This window comes from Crocuta crocuta, unplaced genomic scaffold (genome assembly GCF_008692635.1).
Source record: "Crocuta crocuta isolate KB4526 unplaced genomic scaffold, BGI_CrCroc_1.0 scaffold262, whole genome shotgun sequence".
NCBI lineage: Eukaryota > Metazoa > Chordata > Mammalia > Carnivora > Hyaenidae > Crocuta > Crocuta crocuta.
Genome location: NW_027528869.1, coordinates 3,571,933 through 3,592,311, shown reverse-complemented (window position 1 = coordinate 3,592,311; position 20,379 = coordinate 3,571,933). Strand labels below are relative to the sequence as shown.

Genomic DNA, 20,379 nt, shown 5'->3' with positions numbered 1-20,379 from the left:
TAATATGTTGAAGAACTGCCAGACTGTTTTGGAAAACAACTGCTTCATTTTACAGTTCCACCAGCGTTATATGAGGCTTCGAATTTCTCTACATCCTTGCCAACAGTTGTGATTTTCTTTCTTTTTGATTACAGCCATTCTGCTATGTGTAATGTGTTATTTCATTGTGGCTTTGATTTGCATTTCTCTGATGATAATGATATTGAGCCTCTTTTCACGTTTATTGTTGATTAGTTTTTCTTTAGAGAAATATCAAGTCCTTTGCTTTTTATTAAATTGGGTTGTTTTTTTATTATCGAGTTGTAACTTTTTTTTTTTTGTAGGTTCTAGTAGATACAAGTCTCTTAGCAGGTACATTATTGACAGATATTCCCTGCCATTGTGGGAGTTGTTGGTTTACTTTCTTGATGTGTCCTTTGCAGCATAAAAGTTTTTACATTTTGATAAAGTCCAGTTCACTTAATCTATTTTATTTTCTTTCATTGCTTGTTTTCTTTGGGTCATATATAAGAAACCATTGCCTATTCTAAGATTTTATAGATTTGTACCTAAGTTTTCTTTTAAGATTTAAAACTTTTAGCTCTTAAATTTAGGTCAAACTCTTGATTTTGGCCCAGGTCATGATTTCACAGTGAGCACGGCATTGGGCTCTGCACTGATAACGCGGAGACTGCTTGGGATTCTCTCCTGTCTTTCTGCCCCTCCCCTGCTCGCTTGTGCTCTCTATCTCTCAAAATAAATAAGTATTAAATTTTTTTTTTTAAATTTAGGTCTTTGAGCCATTTTGAGTTAATTTTTTTAATATATGGCATGAGAATAGGGGCCTACACTCATTCTTTTGCATGTGGCTACCCAGTAATGCCCATACTATTTGTTGAAAATACTGTTCTTTCCTCATTGAATGGTCTTGGCACCCTTGTCAAAAATCAGTTGACCATGAATGTGAGGATTTATATCTTGACTGGGAGGTCTATTCCTTTGATTTATATATGTCTGCCCTCTTTGCTAGTAATACTACACTGACAGTATTACTGTAGCTTGTACTAAGCTTTGAAAATCTCAAGAGTAAGTTTTTCAATGTTGTTTTCTTCTTCAAGATTGTTTTGGCTATTTTGGGTCCCTTGCATATGCATATGCATATGAATTTTGGGATCACCTTGTCAGTTTCTGCAAAGAACATGGCTAGGATTTTGATAGGGATTATGTTGAATCAGATTAGTTTTGAATGTTGACATTTTGATATTAAGCCTTTGATTCAGGAGTAAGCAATGTCTTGGTGTTTATTTAGATCTTCGATTTCTTCTACAATGCTTTATATAGTTTTTCAGAGGATAAAGTTTTTTACTTTTTTTTGTTAAATTTGTTAGTTTTGATACTATTGTAAATGGAATTGTTTTTTAAATTTTGTTTTTGAATTGTTCACTGTAACTATAGAAATACAATAGATTTTATATATTAATCTTGTATCTTGTGACCTTCTAAACCCATTTACCAATTCTAATAATTTTTTAGTGAATTCCTTACAATTTTCCACCTATAACATTGTATCATTGCAAATAAATGCAAAAAATACTTTGTTCTTTTCAAGTTAGAAAGCCTTTATTTCATTTTCTTGCCTACTTTCCCAGGCCAGAACCTCTAGTTATTGCTGAATAGAAGTGGTAAGAGCAAACATTTTGTCTTATTCCTAATCTTAAGGCAAAAACTGTCTTTCACTATTAAGTAGGTGTTAGTTGTGGGTTTTTCCAAAATTCCCCTTGCAAGGTTGAGGAAATTCCCTTTTCGTTTGTAGAGTAAAGTCTATTATTTGCTAAGGTGACTTGTAGATAAGTTGCTTTTAAAAGAGAATTAAATATTTAGGATTCTGCTAATAATACTTTTGTGGCTAATATATGAACCAGTCTGCAGGTTGGTAAAATTAAGGGTCTACTCTCAGATTGCAATTACTGTGTGGTTAGGCTTTAGGAATTACATTAAATGACTTCTCCATTTTCAAAGAGATAGAGAAGAAAATTGTGGCAAACACCATATTCAGTTTACTCTTGAACAATGTGGTTGATAGGCTACCAATCCCTAATGTAGTAAAAAAATCTGCATATAACTTTTAACTCCCCGAAAACTTAAGTACTAATAGTCTACTGTTGACTGGAAGCCTTTCTGATAACATGCAGTCAGTTAGACATTTTATATGTCTAATATATGTACCATGTACTATATTCTTACAGTAAAGTAAGCTAGAGGAAAGGAAATGTTATTAGAAAATTATAAGGAAAAGAAAGTACATTTACAGCACTGTACCTTAAAAATTTTTGCCTATGAGTGGACCCATGCAGTTCAAATCTGTGTTATTCAAGGGTCAGCTGTAGTTTATTTATTACTTAACATTCTGATACAATAGAGCATCCCATGGTAGCAAAATTTAAAGGATGAAATGTAGAAGGGCATCTGTGCCAGTGAAAACAACTTGGTACTGAATTGGGCGTCTGACTGACCTTCCCAAGCTGAAATTACCAGCTGTGTAATGCATGGTAGCAGCATGGTCCTTCATGTGTTCATTTAGATCATACGTAAAGGTGAATGTTAAATAAGTTATCAAGTAAATGAGAAAAGAATATGACTTGGTATAGTGTCTGACAAATAATTTCCCTTGTAAGTGTAAGTTTCTTTTTCTCCCTTTAAGTTATGTTGTTTAGTTAACAAAAAAGGGGAATTTATAGTATAGAAAAAGTCGTATAAGGAATGCCTAAAAATAATAAACATCAAATTCAAGATTATGCTTATCTTTGTGTTAAGGAGTTGGGGATGCGGAAAGAGGAGCATGCTATCTGGTAGTGTCATCCAGAGGGTCTTGGTTTTTTTTTTTTTTCTAATTGTTTTGTTTCTTATCTGGATGGTGGGTACACACGTGATCATTATCTCAGAATTTATATCTTACTGCATGTTCACAGTATTTTATAATGAAAACTGAATTATAAAAGAGCATCAGTATAGCTAGACATTTGTAAAGTAATGTAAAATTTGAGTAGAATGGAACTTAGCAAGCATCTAGTCTGATATCCTTGTTTTTACAATTGAGCAGCCTGAAATCTCGAGTTAGGGTGATTTATCCTATGTCGATTGTTATGCAAATGTTAGAACAAACAGTGAGGAGACCCAGTTTTGTTAGTTTAGAAATCCTGGGTAGGCCAAGCTTTTTATAATTATGTCTTTAAATTTTTTTAAGTTTATTTATTTGAGAGAGAGAGAAAGAGTACAAGCAGGGGAGGGGCAGAGAGAAGGAGGGACAGAATCCCAAGCAGTCTCCACACCATCAGTGCAGAACCCAGTGCAGGGCTCGAACTTATGAACTGTGAGATCTTGACCTGAGCCAAGGTCAAGAGTCAGATGCTTAACCTACTGTGCCACCGAGGCACCACTATAATTATGTATTTTTAAACTGATAAGAATAGATGCTACACTTAAACACCTAGCCAAAAGGCTGAGAAGCAATTATGTATTTTTAAAGTGTGGTAGATTATATATTATTTCACCATTATTCTTTCTTCTTGTAAGAAGATTATATGTATCTATGCCTTTTGCCATGTGACATGAAGTATTTCCCACTGGTTGCTTTTTACTTTTCCACCCCTTTAGTGTGTAACTTGCCTTTAACCAATAGACTATGAGTGAGAGTGATGTATACTATATCTAAGAAATAGCTTTAAAACCCTGATATATTGTATTATTCTGTCACTGTAGTCTTTTCCCTTTGCCACGGATCTAGATTTGGGGTGGGGGTACCTACCACTCCTTCATCCTATGAGCTAGAATGAAGAAGAATGTTATATTAGTAAGATTTTGGGGCGGAAGTATTGCTGCAATACTATTTAGTGAAAGGTGGCTGACACAGAAAGTAGCTTTTCACTCTTTCTTCTTCGGCTGGGTCAATAAGAAAAGTTAGAGCTGTTCCTGACATTTGAAGAATTTACGTCTTTCAACTTCTCATAAATCATTCTGGGTGTTTTAGCTCACCCAGGCAAACTATGAAAAATACATTTGGACAACTGGTTTAAATTCCTTAAAAAATTATTACATGGACTTCTGTAACTTTATTTATTATCCGCATAGGTGGTAGAATTTGGTGAGTGGGTCAAGCTAGTAGATAGGGCCCTGGGGGATGGGGTAACTGGCTCATTTTCTAAGGGGATGTAATTTGACAAATGTATTCTAAAATTGCATTTGTTGGGTCAGGTCAGTCAGTTTTAATTTGCCTATATAACAAAAATACACTTGGAAAAGTGATTTTAGGGTATCTTGCATTTTTTCATGTAGACTATCCCAGTCTCGAATTTCTCAAAACATAGCCGTGAATGAATGCAACAAGTTAGTGACCAGTCTGGTTTTGATGTAACCAAAATTTCAAGAACATGAGTTGTTCCTGTTTTGTCCAAAGAATTGTCGGTGAAGCAAACTCTCTATTTCCTTTGTTGCTGATTATTTTTTAAAAATTTAGTTGGGGATATTTCATTCTATATTTTGATACTCCAGCTAATATCAGTAGGTTGATAACATGCAGAAGGGATTCTTTGTTGAGGTGTCAAATATTATAGTCACTTGATACTTTTTTCAGCAATTAATATTTTTTTAAAGATGGTAAGATAGCTATTGAATGTGTTTTATGCAATTGAGAGAAGAACGATAGCATAGTAGAACTGAAGAATTGTGAACTATAGGAGATTCTGGATCTTGAAATGAATATTGCCAGTGCTTTGTGAGTGACCGGGAGAGAAAACCTATAGAAAGCAAGAGAATATGGAAATGTGATGTGGGATTTTAACAGAAGTAGTGAAAGTAGTTCTACTAGGGGAGACTGGATGGCCCAGTCGGTAAAGTGTCCGACTTTGGGTCAGGTCATGATTTCACAGTTTGTGAGTTCGAGCCCCGCATCAGGCTCTGTGCTGATAGCTCAGAGCCTGGAGCCTGCTTCAGATTCTGTGTCTCCTTCTCCCTCTGCCCCTCCCCCACTTGTGCTCAATCTCTGTCTCTCAAAAATAAATAAATGTAAAAAAATTTTGAAAATATAAAGAAAATAGTTCTACTAAAGTTTTAGAAAAATAACAGAGACAAAAAGATACCCATTATTTAAGATAAAAATTTGGAAAGTTCTTTATACTAAATTTGTACAGATAAGTATTAAAGTGGATGAACCATTCGTTGCATTATCAGGTTTACCAGTCTCACCAATGGACAGTAAACATTATAGCAGATTTAAACATTTATTGTGTAATACACTTAATATTCTTTATGATTTTATTTTTAGGATGGTTGCAAAATTCTCAAGTAAAATTTGGGAGTGTGAAATAAAATCATGCACTTCTCAAATGAGAGTGGTTTCTCACGGAATCAAGTGGCAGAATTGTGTTTCTAAAGAGGCTAGGAATCATGAGCATAAACTGATTATGTAAGAGTAAGCCATTATTAGTCCTATTGGCTAATATTTATTTAGTCCATTTAATGAAAATCCAAATTTGAATAAAAATTATTCTCAGCATCCCATTATTCAGAATAATGTTATAGTAATGTCAGTTATCAGCATGAATGCACTTGGAGTGCTTGTGTCAAAGATAGAAATGTCAAGTCCACTTAAATGGCTTTGCTTCACGTTTTCCAAGTTACTGCTCAGTTTTATTTTAAGTACACTGCATCAGGTATCCATAGCTTTGAATTAAGATAGTGTTTGTGTATGTATGCATATGTTTTGATTTAACAATCCAGGTATTCCTATTGTTTTGTTAACTGTTCTTGGAAAGCAGTAGTACAGACCCTTGTTTATTCATCAGAAAAACCCTACAGGAGACCTCTTATTCAAACAATAAATTTGGGAGTATACTATGAATATGTTTCAGTTTCATCGAATATGTTTCAGTATAATCGTTCACCTTTATTTTCACAGCATTTGGATTCTTGGTAGAGTACTTGCCCTCATCTGCTTCCCTTGTTGCTGGGCAAGGTTTGTGATGCCGATGTCTGATTGGCTCTAGGCAGCTATGGCTTTGAGCCAATCAGACAGTGAATTTCAGTTCTCTCACACAAGGAAACACTGAAGCAGCTGCTGATTTATTTTTCCTATGGGGAGATTATATAAACTAAGAGTATGGCTGCAGCAAGCTCCCTCTTGGGTATGTTTGAAAAATTACAAGGTTCATCTGGAACTGAAGGAGGAAAAAAAAAAGAGGTTTATTTTTAAAACTTGTTTACTAACAAAATCTGATAGGTAGTTAATTTGAGAAAAAATGTATTCAGATGATAGATTACCTATTTTTATTTTATGTTTAAAGGACTGCAGAATGATGTAGTATAAGAAAAATTTCCCTTCAGTTTACATGAATATTTACTGTTGTAACCCACACATTTGCTTTATTGCTTCAAAAGGGGAGAGCTCATAACATGCTGTGAAGGGCAGTTAAGGAGAAAAAATTTAATAATTGTACTTACAACACTTAATATAGGTTGTCAGGAGTCAGACATTTTAATTTCATTAGGTGAATCAAACTGAGTCAGTTCAGTGCAGTAGACAACAAAGCACTTTATGATGCTATCTGTAGTAAACCTTTGGGTCCAGAATACTATTAATTTTTGGAGTCAAATCTATAACAATAGTGATAGGTGGGTTTGAAAATAATCTTGTCATTTGAATTTAAGGTTCTGCTGAATTTTTAGTTATAAATGTTTTATAAATATTAAGGATTGTGGATTTTTTAAAAAAAAAGAAATTTACATTTGAATTTTACAGATTCTTACCTATGGGGAGAGAAGTATATTCTTGTTATGTGTGGTCCATGTTTGACTCATTCTCCAATTAGGAAATTGATTTATATTTCTGGAAACATTCAGGGGTATTTAAAGGAGGATAAATGATAATAGCATGAAAGATGTATATTTTTATTTATGTGATATTTAATATGTATCATATAGATTTAGATTTTATATGCATTTATGTTCTAGATTACTTATATTAGACAAAGAACCTCAGTAACATATTTCAGATCCAGGTTTTAACTATGTTTCTCTGACCTTATTAGTCTGTCTCCTGTTGCTGGGCAGGAATCAGAATGCTGGCTACTGATTGGCTGAGTTTGTGAGCAGCTCTTGAACAGCCACTTAAATTCTTGAGCTTTTTGAGCAGGCGGATTGTAGGCTAAGACATTACAGCTTTTGGTAATACTTCCCCTTTGTTTTTTCATAGCTATGATCTCTCTGCTAGAAAAAAGGGTAAAAGTTGTAGATAGAGGGGGAACGAAGCAGAAAAGAGAATAACATTTTCACTTAAAAAACGAAGAGGATTATTGGGCTTTCCTTAAAAATAATTTACCCAAGATTTGAAAAAAAAAAAAAATCCAAGCTGTAGATACTTATTTGCAGGTAACATGCCCTTCTTGGTTATTTAAATATACCTCTGGTAAAGCTGAAGCCCTTTTTGATGCAGTAGAAAAAGAATTTATTAATGATGGTATTTTTCCATCTGAATCTAAAGAATAGAGACCTTAAAAACAGTTTTTGACTCTCTTCTTAATGAAAAAATATTTTCTAGACAACGTTCATGTTTTACACATTTACTTCTAGATATGGCAGACATTTTCTACTGTAAAATATAAATGCTTTTTCCTGTGAAAATGAATTACAGTCATATGAAAGCTTCATGATTCTAGTGTTGCAACCTAGAAAAACTAGTTTTTCTTTTGTAGAATAGTTTTGTGACTGGCATCCTCTATTCCAGATGACGGTATTTAAACTGATCCTTAGAAATGTATTCTTCCAGTAGTACAGCCATGGAGACTTGTTTGCAGGTAACATGCCCTTTTCAAATGTGTATCTTTCTTAAATATACTTTGCTTATGCAAAACAGGTTTTTAAAAAGTTACTGCTGATTGGTTTGCACAGATATATTTGAACTAGTTTGAACTGGTTCATGCTACTTCCTTATGCTTTGTCTGTTTTTCATTATACTTAGAACCCATAAAAGATCTGGTAAGTGGCTGTAGTGTGCTCCCTTGTGGGTATAGATGGTAGTTATTTTGTAATTCTTTGTACGGTACTATATTATTACTGAATTGAATGACAATTTAATTGGTAAAACCAGCTTGCATGGAGTATACTTATTTTTATTAAATGTTATTTGGTGGTGGCAATTTAAATGTAATGTTTGCATGTTGGGTTTCTAACTTCTACACAAAATAACAGAAATATTTAAGAGAAATTTGTCTCAGATTCTCTAGCTTATGCCTAAAAACACTGTGAATATACATAGGTAATTACTGAGTGCTTAATATATGGAATCTCATTTAATCATGGCTACAGCCTCTGTGGCAGGTACTGATAATGATATGTCCTTTTTAAGATTGCTGAAACCAATGTTAGTAAACTTGCCCTCTGTCACATAGTAAATACATGGGAGAGCTGGAATTCGAATCCATGTTCTGCAGAATTCATGTTCTTAATGGGGTTACTGAAAATTACGAAAATTCACTTTTTTTAGAGGAATGCTTGCTTTTAATACAACTCACAATAACTGTCAGGTATCCATGTAACAGCTGAGAAATGTGGATATTATGAGGTGAGAGTCCAAAAGAATTCTAGCCCACTGTCTAAAAATACTTAAAAGGTAACCATATTCCTTAGGTTATAAATTTAATTACTTTCTGTCTTTGAAGTCAGCAAGTAAAAGTGACTGCAAAATTTGCATTGTATCCTTTGCAGAAAAATTTTCATTTAGTATGAATTTGGAATGGATAGTGGGTGGGAAAAAACTTGAAGTTTTAATGTTAGACTATAACGAATAACCTTTAAAATAGTGCCTATGATAATTTTGCAGTGAAGTTTCTGTTCAATTGAAAGATATTTTTTTCTGAATAGTTTTACTGAGTTCCATAATTAAAAGGCTAGGAAGACTAAGAAATACATTATAAGTAATTGGCTTAAAGTGAACAAATAAATGCAGAATGTACCACAGTCTAGAAGTACTGTAACAAAAGTGATAGTTTCTCAAGCTGTATTGACCTCTAGCAGCTAGGCTAAGTCATTGTTTTATGCCTTTCAGCCAGAAAAACGATACAACACCAGAATCAGACCTGTAATTGACCAAGTTGGATTTATTATTTGTTGCAGTGAGGGAGAATGCTCACCCTTAGGGAAACTGAGATACATCAGTAAGGAATAGTAGAAAAAATCCTAGTATAGTATTTGGGTTTAGTGTAGTAGAGATTTGGGTTATTTGGGGGGAGAGTTTGAGGAAATAGAGCCTTATACTAAATCGGGTGCCATCAGAAAGTGGGGGCAATTTGGGGTGCCTGGGTGGCTCAGTCGGTTAAGCACCTTACTTCAGCTCAGGTCATGATCTTGTGGTCCATGGGTTCGAGCCCAGCATCGGGCTCTGTGCTGAGAGCCTGCTTCGGATTCTGTGTCTCCCTCTCTATGACCCTTCCCTGCTCATGTTCTGTCTCTCCCTCTCTCTCAAAAATAAATAAACATTAAACATTTTTTTTAAAAAAGTGGGGGCAATTCTATGCCTAGTTATCCCAATAAATCTATGTAGGGAGGACAGACTACAGTTAGGATAAAGCTGCTGTAATTGATTTAAAAAAAAAGTAAGCATCACTCATTTAGTCAGAGAGGGAGAGGTTTGATATTTCATGGGTTGTACAGTGACCTTGCCTAATTTGAGTGATTTTATGTCCAGAAGAACAACATGGCTTAGCTGTAAGCATCAAGTCAATTTATAACAATGAAGTCTAGCTGTGAATGTCAGATAAGTTCCCAGATGTCAGAGGTTGCTTTTTTCTCCCTCTCCAATTAAAGCGAGTATATCTTACCGTAATTCCTACAGGTAATGGTGATGATAAATTAATATCCAATATGAAAGCAATATTATTGCTTCCTGTACATCTTAGTCCTTAAAAGACTTCTGTTATATTCCATTAGAGACTGGTTACATTGTTTTCTCCAGGCCTGAATCCTTGTCCTCTTGCTTGCCTTTCTACACTGGCTAGATGTTAACATACAAATGGTATTAGAGAACATCTTTGTTTTGGTTCTGATCTTATTTCGCCATTAAGTATGATATCTGTAGGGTTGTTTTTTGGGTTTTTTTTTTTTTTTTTGTAGATAACTTTTATTGTATTTGTTTTCTTCTGAGTTTTTTGAGAATTTTAATTTTGAGTCAGTGTTGAATTTTGTCAAATGAATTATATCTGTTGATGATCTGGTGTTTATTTTCAGTCTCCATTTATGCAGTGAATCATATTCCTTGAAGTTTTTTTTCGCCCTAATAAATAGGGAATGTATTGTCTTATAGTTCTAGAGGCTAGAAGTATGAAATCAAGGTGATCCAGGGCCCTGCAGGAACTAGGAATTAAAAAGGATCTATTCCAGACGTCTCTCCTACTTGTGACTTGTGACAGCCTAACTCCAAGTTTTACATGGCTCTTTGTGTATCAATATCGAAATTTCCCCCTTTTTGTAAGGATACCAATCATATTGGATTAGGGCCCACCTAATGACCTTATTTTAACTTGATTACCTCTGCAGAGACTATCTAAATAGGGTCACATTCTGAGATATTGGTGCTTAGGGTTCTAATATATTTTTCAAAAGGACACTTCGGTTGGGTCTGAGATAAAGCCATAATGCTTCATTACTCACTTAATAATCTACATTGCTTGATGTTTTTTTAGTATGAGACCAACTTTGTATTTTTTAAAGGAGCTTCACATAGTCTTAATATATTATTTTTTAAAGAAACTTCTAAGTAACTCATGTGTGAAAGAATAAATCAGTGGAAATTAGAGAATATTTTAACAGAGCAGCAATGAAAATATGACACATCAAAATCTGAGATGCAGCTAAAGCAACATTAAAAGGGAAATTTATAGCTTTTTGTATATTGCAAAAGAAGAAAGATAGGAAGTTAACAGCTAGTGCTTAACATGATGCGGAACTGCCTGTTTTCCAAAGCAGCTATACCATTTTATAATCCTACCAGCGTTGTGTGAAGTTTTCAGTTTGTCTGCCTTCTTACCAATACTCCTTATTCTCTTCAATTATAGCCATCTTGGTGTGTGTGAAGTGTTATCTCATTGCAGTTTGATTTACATTTCTCTGATGACTAATAATGTTGAGCATCTTTTCATTTTTAGCGTTTATTGACAGTTGGTTTATTGGCAGTTTATATGTCTTAGAGTAATGTGTATTCAATTCCTTTGTTTATTTTTAAGTTGGCTTATTTTTGTTGTCATTCAGTTGTAATAGTATGTAATATTTTTTAGATGCAAATGTGTTAGACACATTGCTTGTAAATATTTTATTTATGAATATTTCCTATTGTGTGAGTTATCTTAGCAAGTTTTTAATGATAATCTCTTGTAAATATGTTTATAATACTCTTAATTTAGATATGTCTGGTTGCAAATGTAATCTTTCCTTATGTGTTCCTTAGTTCTCTTTTCTTTTTTCCTTATCTATGTACCTCTTTCACATTCCTCTGCTGCTTTCGTTCTCTTATACTTTTTATTTTTCCATCTACTTTTTTACTGCATTTACTTTTTTTATGTTGATGTAGCTCCTCTAGACTCCGAATCCATTAGCTTACTGAGAATTAAAACTAGAAACTAGTCACTTTTTTCTTTTACTTACTTTTTTTTTTTAATGGTATGGTCATTATTGTTTGCAATGGAAAGTAGAAGAAGAGGGGACCTGACAGTTCCAGCTCCAGGGGTGGCTCCAAGGACATACTCTGTTGCTGTCTCTCAAAACAAGCGAGTCATTTTTCCCCCTAATACTTCCTAATAATTGATCTTCTATGGACTGTACCTGTCATCAATTTTATATTACATAAATCTAATTAATATGAAAATTAACACATCAAAGATTATTATGCTCTCTATGTGTCATTATTTCAATTTTTTAAAAAATGTGTTTACTTAATTCTGAGAGAGAGAGAGACAGCATGAACACGGGAGGGTCAGAGAGAGTAGGAGACACAGAATCCGAAACAGGCTCCAGGCTCTGAGCTAGCTGTCAGCACAGAGCCCGACACAGGGCTCGAACCCACAAATCGTGAGATCATGACCTGAGCCGAAGTCGGACGCTTAACTGACTGAACCACCCAGGTGCCCCTATGTGTCATTATTTCAAAATTACATGAAAGGCTGCTTGCTTATAAGACAATTTGCAATTTGTCTATGATTAGGGGGCTTCTGTTTTAATTATTAAACTCTATTTCTTTCTCTTTTTAAAGATTCAAAATGGATAGTATAGAAGAACCTCAGAAAAAAGTCTTCAAGGCTCGAAAAACAATGAGAGTGAGTGATCGTCAGCAGCTTGAAGCAGTGTACAAGGTCAAAGAAGAACTGTTGAAAGCTGATGTCAAGCTGTTAAATGGCAACCATGAAAATGGAGATTTGGACCCAACTTCACCTTTGGAAAATATGGATTATATTATTGACAAGGAGGAGGTGAATGGCATTGAAGAGCTTTGTTTTGACCCTGAAAAAAGTAAATCAGAATGGAAAGAAACCTCCTGTACCTTAAATGTTAACGTAAAAAATAAGCAGGATGATGACTTAAAGCATGAATCTTTGTCTCCTAATAATATAGCTCCTGAACTAGTCTGTAAACTGACTGCTGAACCGTCTTCTGATGAGCCCACCTCTGTTGATCAGGCTATGGGAGATCCAGCTGCTGGAGATTCAGCCCCTGAAGATCTGGCCTCTGAAGTATTAACCTCCGCTGATCCTGCCTCTGGCGATCCCACCTCTGGTGATCCCACCTCTGGCGACCCCACATCTGGTGATCCCACCTCTGGTGAAACAGTCTCTGGTGAAACAGTCTCCAGTGAACCATTCTCTGGTGACTTGGTCTCTGGTGAATCAGTCCCCAGTGAATCAGTCTCTGGTGAGCCAGTGTCTACTGATCCAGCCTCTGATGATTCAGCCTCTGGTGATCTGTCCTCTGGAGCCCTGGCCTCTAATGATCCAACCTCTGGTGATCTGGCTTCTGATGATCCAGCCTCTGGTGATCCAGCTTCTGGTGATCCGGCCTCTGTTGAACCCACGTGTGATGAACTGACTTCTGAATCAGCCTTTGATCCTACCTTTGAATCAAGTTCTGTGCCAGTTTGTGAAACTGTTCCTGAAACTGACATTACAGAGCCTAGTAGCAATAAAGTTGATGATTTTCTTGAAAAAAATGGGGATGATGAAAAGTTAGACCAAATTTTCTCATTTGATGAGAAAAATAAAGCCGATAGTAATGTCGATGGTGATGAAGAAACTTTAGAAACAGATGATACAGTGATTTGTTCGGATCTACCTCCTGAAAATGAAAAGAAGATAAAGGAAGATACTATCACAGAACCGGCTCTTGGGGAGGAGGCTATATCTAGCAGTATGGAAATTGACCAAAGTGAAAAGAATGAAAATGAAAATTCTGCAGACCTTGCAGAAACCATTAGTGAAAATGTTACAAAAGATGACAAAAATGAGATTATCTTGGAACATACAGATTCTATGGAGACAGATGAAATTATTCCTATTTTGGAAAAGCTTGCACCTGCCGAAGATGAACTTACTTGCTTTTCTAAAACTTCTCTTCTTCCAATTGATGAGACAAATCCAGATTTGGAAGAGAAGATGGAAGGTTCTTTTGGTTCACCATCTAAACAAGAAAGTAGTGAGAGTTTGCCAAAAGAAGCCTTTTTGGTCCTCTCTGATGAGGAGGATATTTCTGGTGAAAAAGATGAGTCTGAAGCTGTATCACAAAATGAAACATGCTCTCCAGGTTAGCATATTACTTAAGTTTTATAAAGATTTTGATTAGGTTTGATAAACTGCTTAATAAAGCATTCTTACAAAGTTTTAAGATTTTTTTAGTTGCAAAGAAAGTTGAGAGTGATGGTGACTGGAATGATCTCTTCATAGATTCTTAACAGAATTTAGATTTCAGAGTATTTACTCTGAGTGCAGTAGTGTATGAAGGGACATAAAATAATTGGTAACTATGGCTCTTGCCCTTAAGGGGCCTATTGTCTAGAAATAAAGAGATGAGATGGACCAATGTAATACTGTGAGATAACAGTTTTAAGTCGGTACATAATTGATCAAAGTCCTAACAACTGCTTTTCCTATCACTTTGCAACCAAGTAACTTAGAGTCTAAAAGCTACTGGTTTCAAGTATAACAAATCCCATTTTACAATTAATTTTCCCCTTTTTAATATTCTTTGTCTGGAAAATGACACCACCATTGCTAGAATCCAGAAACCTTGAAGCCTGATACTCTTATTTGATAAAGACTTCATCTGTTTGCATTCTGAGCCCTCTTGATTCCACCAACTTACTCTCTTCCACTGCATCTTCTGAATGGTCTCTGTAACTGAAATCTTTCATTTGATTTTGTTCTTCTCTTTTGTTGGATCCCTATTACTTTTAGGTTAATTCCAGACCCTTTATATAAAAGTATACAAACTTCATAATTTGTTCAAAAGCCTATCTTTCCATCTCTTTTATAATTCCTAGACAAAAAAGGAAGGAATGAGAAAAATCGTATTTTGCTTTCATGGTCAAACTCAAATATCATTTCTGTTTGAAACTTCTCAATTCTTTTCAGAGTGGCATGAATACTTTTATGTCATTTTCTTTGCCTCAGAACTCTGTGAGAGGGGTGACCTTGTAGCATTAAACACAGTATTTGGTTTCTAGTTTGTTCATAAGAAAAAAATAGGCCTAGGAGACACAGGGGATGTTTTTTTCCCCAATAGATCATACCAGGTTTTGGAGATAGAGATCTTTTTGTTATTAAAAGATGACTTCATTTCCAAAAAGTATTTATTCATTTATTAAAGCTGTACAGAGAGACAGGCCAAGCTCTTCTTGGTTTTGGGGATTTAAAGATGAAATTTAGTACTTGCCTTCAGGATGCAGACAAGAATTCAATCATAGGACATTAAATACAAAGCTGTGAATATAGTTAATGTTTAATTGGTATTCTGGGAGTTTATTGAAGGGTAACTGTATAAAAACATAAGTGTATTTAGGAAAGCACTTTACTTTCACTGTCTGCATAACATAGGGTCTAATCCCTGTTAATTGCAGGTCCATCCTACTTAATCAGGCCAAAAATCTTGGAGCCATTCTTATTTTTCTCTATATCCCGTATCCCATCAGTCCATCAGGAAATCCTGTTGCCTCTACTTTCAGAATAGATGTAGAGTCCAGTCTCTTATCATCTATTATCATCACCCTTGCTCTGAAACACTGTCATCAGGTCAAAATGATGCTCGGGCCTGTGCTCAGTAAATATTTGTGGAGCGAATGAATAATTGGTAAGTGTATTAAGGAAGACCTTGGTTACAGTGCTAGAGCATTCTAACTGTACTTGGGAGCCATCAAATGATTTCAAGCAGAGAATGACATGATGAAGTTTACATTTTGGAAAGATAAGTAACCATGTTTAGGGTGACCGGAACTCATTCATTCAGTAAATGTTTATAGAGAGAGCGGTATTAGGGCAAGTCCTTAAAAAACCTTTTGGTAGACTATATAAGCAAGCAGTAGCAAATTGCGTATTATTATTTCATAAATTTATACATCTTACCTTTATGTCAGGACTTGATATTAAGAACCATCCTTCTCACCCAATGCTATTAAATGTCAAGACATGGCTATTAAGTCATCTGTGTGTTTACTTACTTTTAGACTTTTATCTGATTTTATGCTACTAGCAGAGTAAGTGTAGTGATAGTCTTAATTTCTTAGCTGCTAAGTAAACTTTTATTTCCTGTCCTCCCTTTCCTGATCCCCAAGGAAATTTTGTGTATAGTATGTTGAAGTGTGTTTTCTACATTGGCCTTAAAACTGTACCCTATTCTCTTTACATGGTAGCATAATCTGCTATAGTGGTTACAGTAGTCCCCTTTTTTCAGTGGTTTCACTTTCCATAGTTTCAGTGTTTGCAGGTTTAGTTACCCACAGTCAACCGTGATCTGGCAGCAGATGGTTCTTCTGACTTCCTGTCTTTAGTATTGACTTTCTGGTCAGTGGTAGTCCCAACACTATGTGGCAATGCCTGTGTCATTTCCCTCGCTCCCTCTCATCACATAAGCATTCTATCATTTCACATCATCACAACAACCGTGTACAGAACAATAAGATAATTTGAGGGAGAGACCATGTTTATATAACTTATTACAGTATACTGCTATAATTGTTTTATTATTAGTTACTGTTAATCTCCTGTGCCTGATTTACAAATTAAACTTTATCATAGGTATGTATGTATGTATGGGAAATACCATGTAGGGTTCAGTACTGTCCATGGTTTCAGGCACCCACTGGGGGTGTTGGAACATAGCCCCCGCAGATGAGTGCCTATAGTACATAGTATATGTCATTTGTGTTGCTGCGCACCTTCGTAGGCATTACTTTCATCATTTTTCAGTTCTTGACTAATTTTTAATGTTCTCAGAACATAGAGTTATAAATTGAAGTACTGAAGTTTGGCTCTTCCCTCTAGCTACTAATATTTATGTGCTGTACTAATTTGAAAACATAAACCTCCGTCATTTCAGGCACTTTATTTTTTTAGCAAATTTGTTTTAAATATAACAGTTATGATGGCTATGAGCAGCAGTAAAAAATAATGAAAGATACCAGAAAGCAAATACAAAAGCCATTTTAATTTTACAGTAGTAAAAGACCTAAAAAGTATTGCAGATACACTGAGTAGGCCTGAAGACATTGTCATATTGTTGCATGGTACTGTATGTTAACTGATGCTCATTAGATGATTAAAATCATACTGTTTATTAAGAAGGCAAGGAAAATAAAACTTTCTTTCTGGAAAAGTCCAAACAGCGGTAGAGGAGGTACACATATTAGTTTATCTTCCATTCACCCTCTATGTTATGGACTCTTTTTTTCTCTAGCTCCTGTTCCATCTCTTTCTTCTCTTTCAGAGTCATTCTTCACATTATAGTAATAGGCTAGCACTGTTTTTTCTTCTCCTACTTACCCTTTAGTTGAATTTTAATTTTCTTCTTGCCAGCATCCCTTCCTAATTGTTATTAGTAAAGTGACATTGATGAAAAGGCAATTTATAGAAAAGGAAATACAAATAGCCAATAAATATAAAGATTCTCAACCTCACAAGGCATATCAGCAAGATGTGGCGTTATTGATAAAGTGAAATTTGTTCTTTGGGTGGTATCATAATTTGGAAAATAAAGACTCTATAAACCTTTATCTCAAGCAGTCTAGTTACTCTGTGTCTCTGGGGACTGGGGACTAAGAAACTCAGAAATCACCACCCTTAGTATTAAAATCAGGAGGATTTGGAAAACTACATATAGAAAAGTATGCTTTGTAATAAGCTTGTGATCTATAAGGGAGTAAAACAAATTTTCATTTCATTGAAACTGGAGTTGAGGGATGGGATCTTTTAATATTCTTAATGAGCATAGTAAATGGAGTGTTAATTTTATAATGCTCATTTATTTTATTTTTATGTATTTATTTTTAATATTTATTTTAAAATTTATAAATAGGTTTAGTTGGGACACCTCTCTGGCTCAGTCAGTAGAGCATGTGATTTTTTTTTAATTTTAATGCTTATTCATTTTTGAGAGACACAGAGAGTGAGCTGAGGAGGGGCAGAGAGAGAGGGAGACACAGAATCTGAAGCAGCAGGCGCCAGGCTCTGAGCTGTCAGCACAGAGCCCGATACAGGGCTTGAACCCACGAACCGTGAGATCATGACCTGAGCCGAAGTCAGACGTTTAACCAACTGAGCCACTCAGGTGCCCCGAGCATGTGATTTTTGATCTCGGGCTCGTGAGTTCAAGCCCCACATTGGGTATGGAGCTAACTTAAAAAAAAATAGTTTTAATAATCTTTATGTGCTCTGTTAACTGTTTTGTTTTGACTATAGTCATGGTTTACAGCTTTATTGTTTTACCTTAGTGTGAAAAAAATATTTTTAAGGGCCTTAATAGGTTCATCACCTATTTTTCACCTAAAAGGTCTTTTCAGTCATTTTACCTTTGACCTCTGCCATCAGGTTGTTGGGATTAAACCTGGCTGTTTGGAGAAGAAATGCCTTATCAAAATCTTAATGCTATATTTTTTGTGATTACTTATTTAATTTTGGTTGCAGAATATGATGAAACACCATGTTTTATTGAAACCCCTGGGGAGCCAGTTGCAGTGATGTAAGGAGGAAAAATAGAAACCCAAACATGTTAGTGATTTGTTCTTCTCCCCCATTTGATGATTATGTTAGTTGAGGAGATATAGATTGATTTACTAAATACCCTTTCTGGTACCTCTGGGATTTTATTTGTTTTAACAGTGCTATTGTATAAACATTTTTACCAGTACTTTTTGGTAACACTCTTCAGTTGTTATGTTTTATTATATGCCTTGTGAAAACTAACCTTTTTGTACATTGGACTTTTCTCACCTAAATGATGGCAGAAATAATGTATAGGATTATACTAAGGATATGAAGTAATGTATGTCATATGCTTAATTCAGTTGCTGGCACTGGCATCAGTTAAGTTAAACTTTCGTTATCTTCAGGACAGTTTTTCCATATCCATTTTATGAACTATCTCATAACCATTAAAATAACTTAATGATTTAATCTGTCTCATTAAAATTTTAGGTGTTTTGAATTTGCTAGTACTTTGTAGTTTGTTTTTTTTTTGTAATTGTCACAACTACTCTACTACTTTAGTTTTGGTAATTGAATGTAATGGAGTCTAAATGCTTTATAATAGTTTTCACTTTTTATTAATCAACTATCGACAGTAAATTACTATGTAAGATTGTTTTACAATCTATACTATTAATTTTCTTCCACATTAAGCACTTTTAAAAGTGGACTTGGTCATTCTATGCTCCTGTTCTAGAACATTTCTAAAATGTCACATTTTGAGATGGATTTTATAACAGTTTATTGACAAGATAGTTAATACCAAAAATGTAAATTACAATGAGTTGTTATGAATGCTAATAGAAGTAAGCTTTCCTTTTTTATTTTTGTTACAGTAGAAGTCGAAACTAGCGAAAAGGACGGCAAACCTGAGGAAGAAGATCAAGTAATTAATGAAGATGAAAGACCTTCTGAGAAAAGTAAGCATGTACAAAAAACTTGACCTAGTTTAAAAAACTGGTAATTCATCGTCTCTTCTTCTAAGGCTGTGAAATATACTTTAATTTCCATGAGATGATTTAAAAACTTTTCAGTTTAAGTGAAACACAGTTCAGTCATTTTGTTGATAGCTAACCCAAGGATTTTTGAAAGTATTATTTCATATACTTTAGTGTTTATTTATACTTTCCATTGTTCTATATGAAAGAGTTAAGCTTATTTAGTAAAGTACTATCTGAATGTCTTGAGATAAATTGTTTTAGATTTATATTTAGAGCATGGCACTAATAATTTTTGTTAGTGATATAAATGAAAGAAATTATGTATCTTAGTCTTCTTAAGGTTCTTAAGCTTCATAGGATGGGGAATTGATGGAATGGAGTGTCATTTGGTTTTTAAGATTATAATTGGATTAGAAGTCAAGAAACCTAGGTTCTGTATCTTTCCCTGTCATTCTGAGTTTCCATGTATGACTATATAAACTATGATTACAAGAGAAATTATAGAAGAGAACTGGATTTTAAGAGTAGGCACATAGTTATATGGATATAGAGAAAAGTGAAGAGGGATACTTATGGTTACCTAAAGACATTTCCATTTAATAAGTGGAGATTTTAGTTTTTTATACTTTTTATATATTAAAAAAGAAACCAGATAATAAAATTTACTTATGATCTCATGAATGTTACCAATATTTGAAATATAAATTTTCTAAATGAAGATCTTTGAATATCTTTACCAAATTTACTTTTATAATGAAATTAGTTTTCTTTTTATTTATTTGAAATTCATTAGGATATGTTAAGAATAAATATTCTTATGTTACTTTCCTAAAGTTAATGATTAAGAATTTTTTTTTGAAATTTACTGAGGAAAAAAAAGTACTGAAAAGGAAAAATTAAATAATTAAACCTATGCACAGTTGTTAGAACCCTGTGACATGAGAATGAATAATATATATTGTCAAGGATTCATGTGCACTATAAAGTTTAGGAAAGGAAATAAATATGAGTTGATTTCTCATATCTCATATTCATATTTTAGGTGATTCTCAAGGAGAAAATGTTTTATGTTCCCATTGTACATTGCTTAGCCATTAAGAAATTTTTGTTTAGCATATTGAAAATCATTTCAAGCTCAGAGCTTAAAAGCTCCTAATCACTTTTTGTTTTTAAGTGTATTTATTTTGAGAAAGAGA

At 34.3% G+C, this 20,379-nt stretch overlaps 1 protein-coding gene across 4 annotated transcripts in view; it reads left to right on the top strand.

The window, feature by feature from the left end:
* ATF7IP (activating transcription factor 7 interacting protein) overlaps positions 1 to 20,379 on the top strand; it is a 109,631-nt gene that overhangs the window by 38,846 nt on the left and 50,406 nt on the right. For 2 of the 4 annotated variants that reach the window (XM_077756441.1, XM_077756439.1), the window contains exons 2-3: positions 12,272 to 13,812; positions 19,079 to 19,162. In XM_077756441.1, the coding sequence (XP_077612567.1) occupies positions 12,279 to 13,812; positions 19,079 to 19,162 (1,618 nt within the window). In that variant the 5' untranslated portion in view covers positions 12,272 to 12,278. Of the gene's footprint in view, positions 1 to 7,756; positions 7,827 to 12,271; positions 13,813 to 19,078; positions 19,163 to 20,379 lie in introns of all 4 variants that reach the window. The other 2 variants (XM_077756442.1, XM_077756440.1) reach the window with 2 other exon arrangements.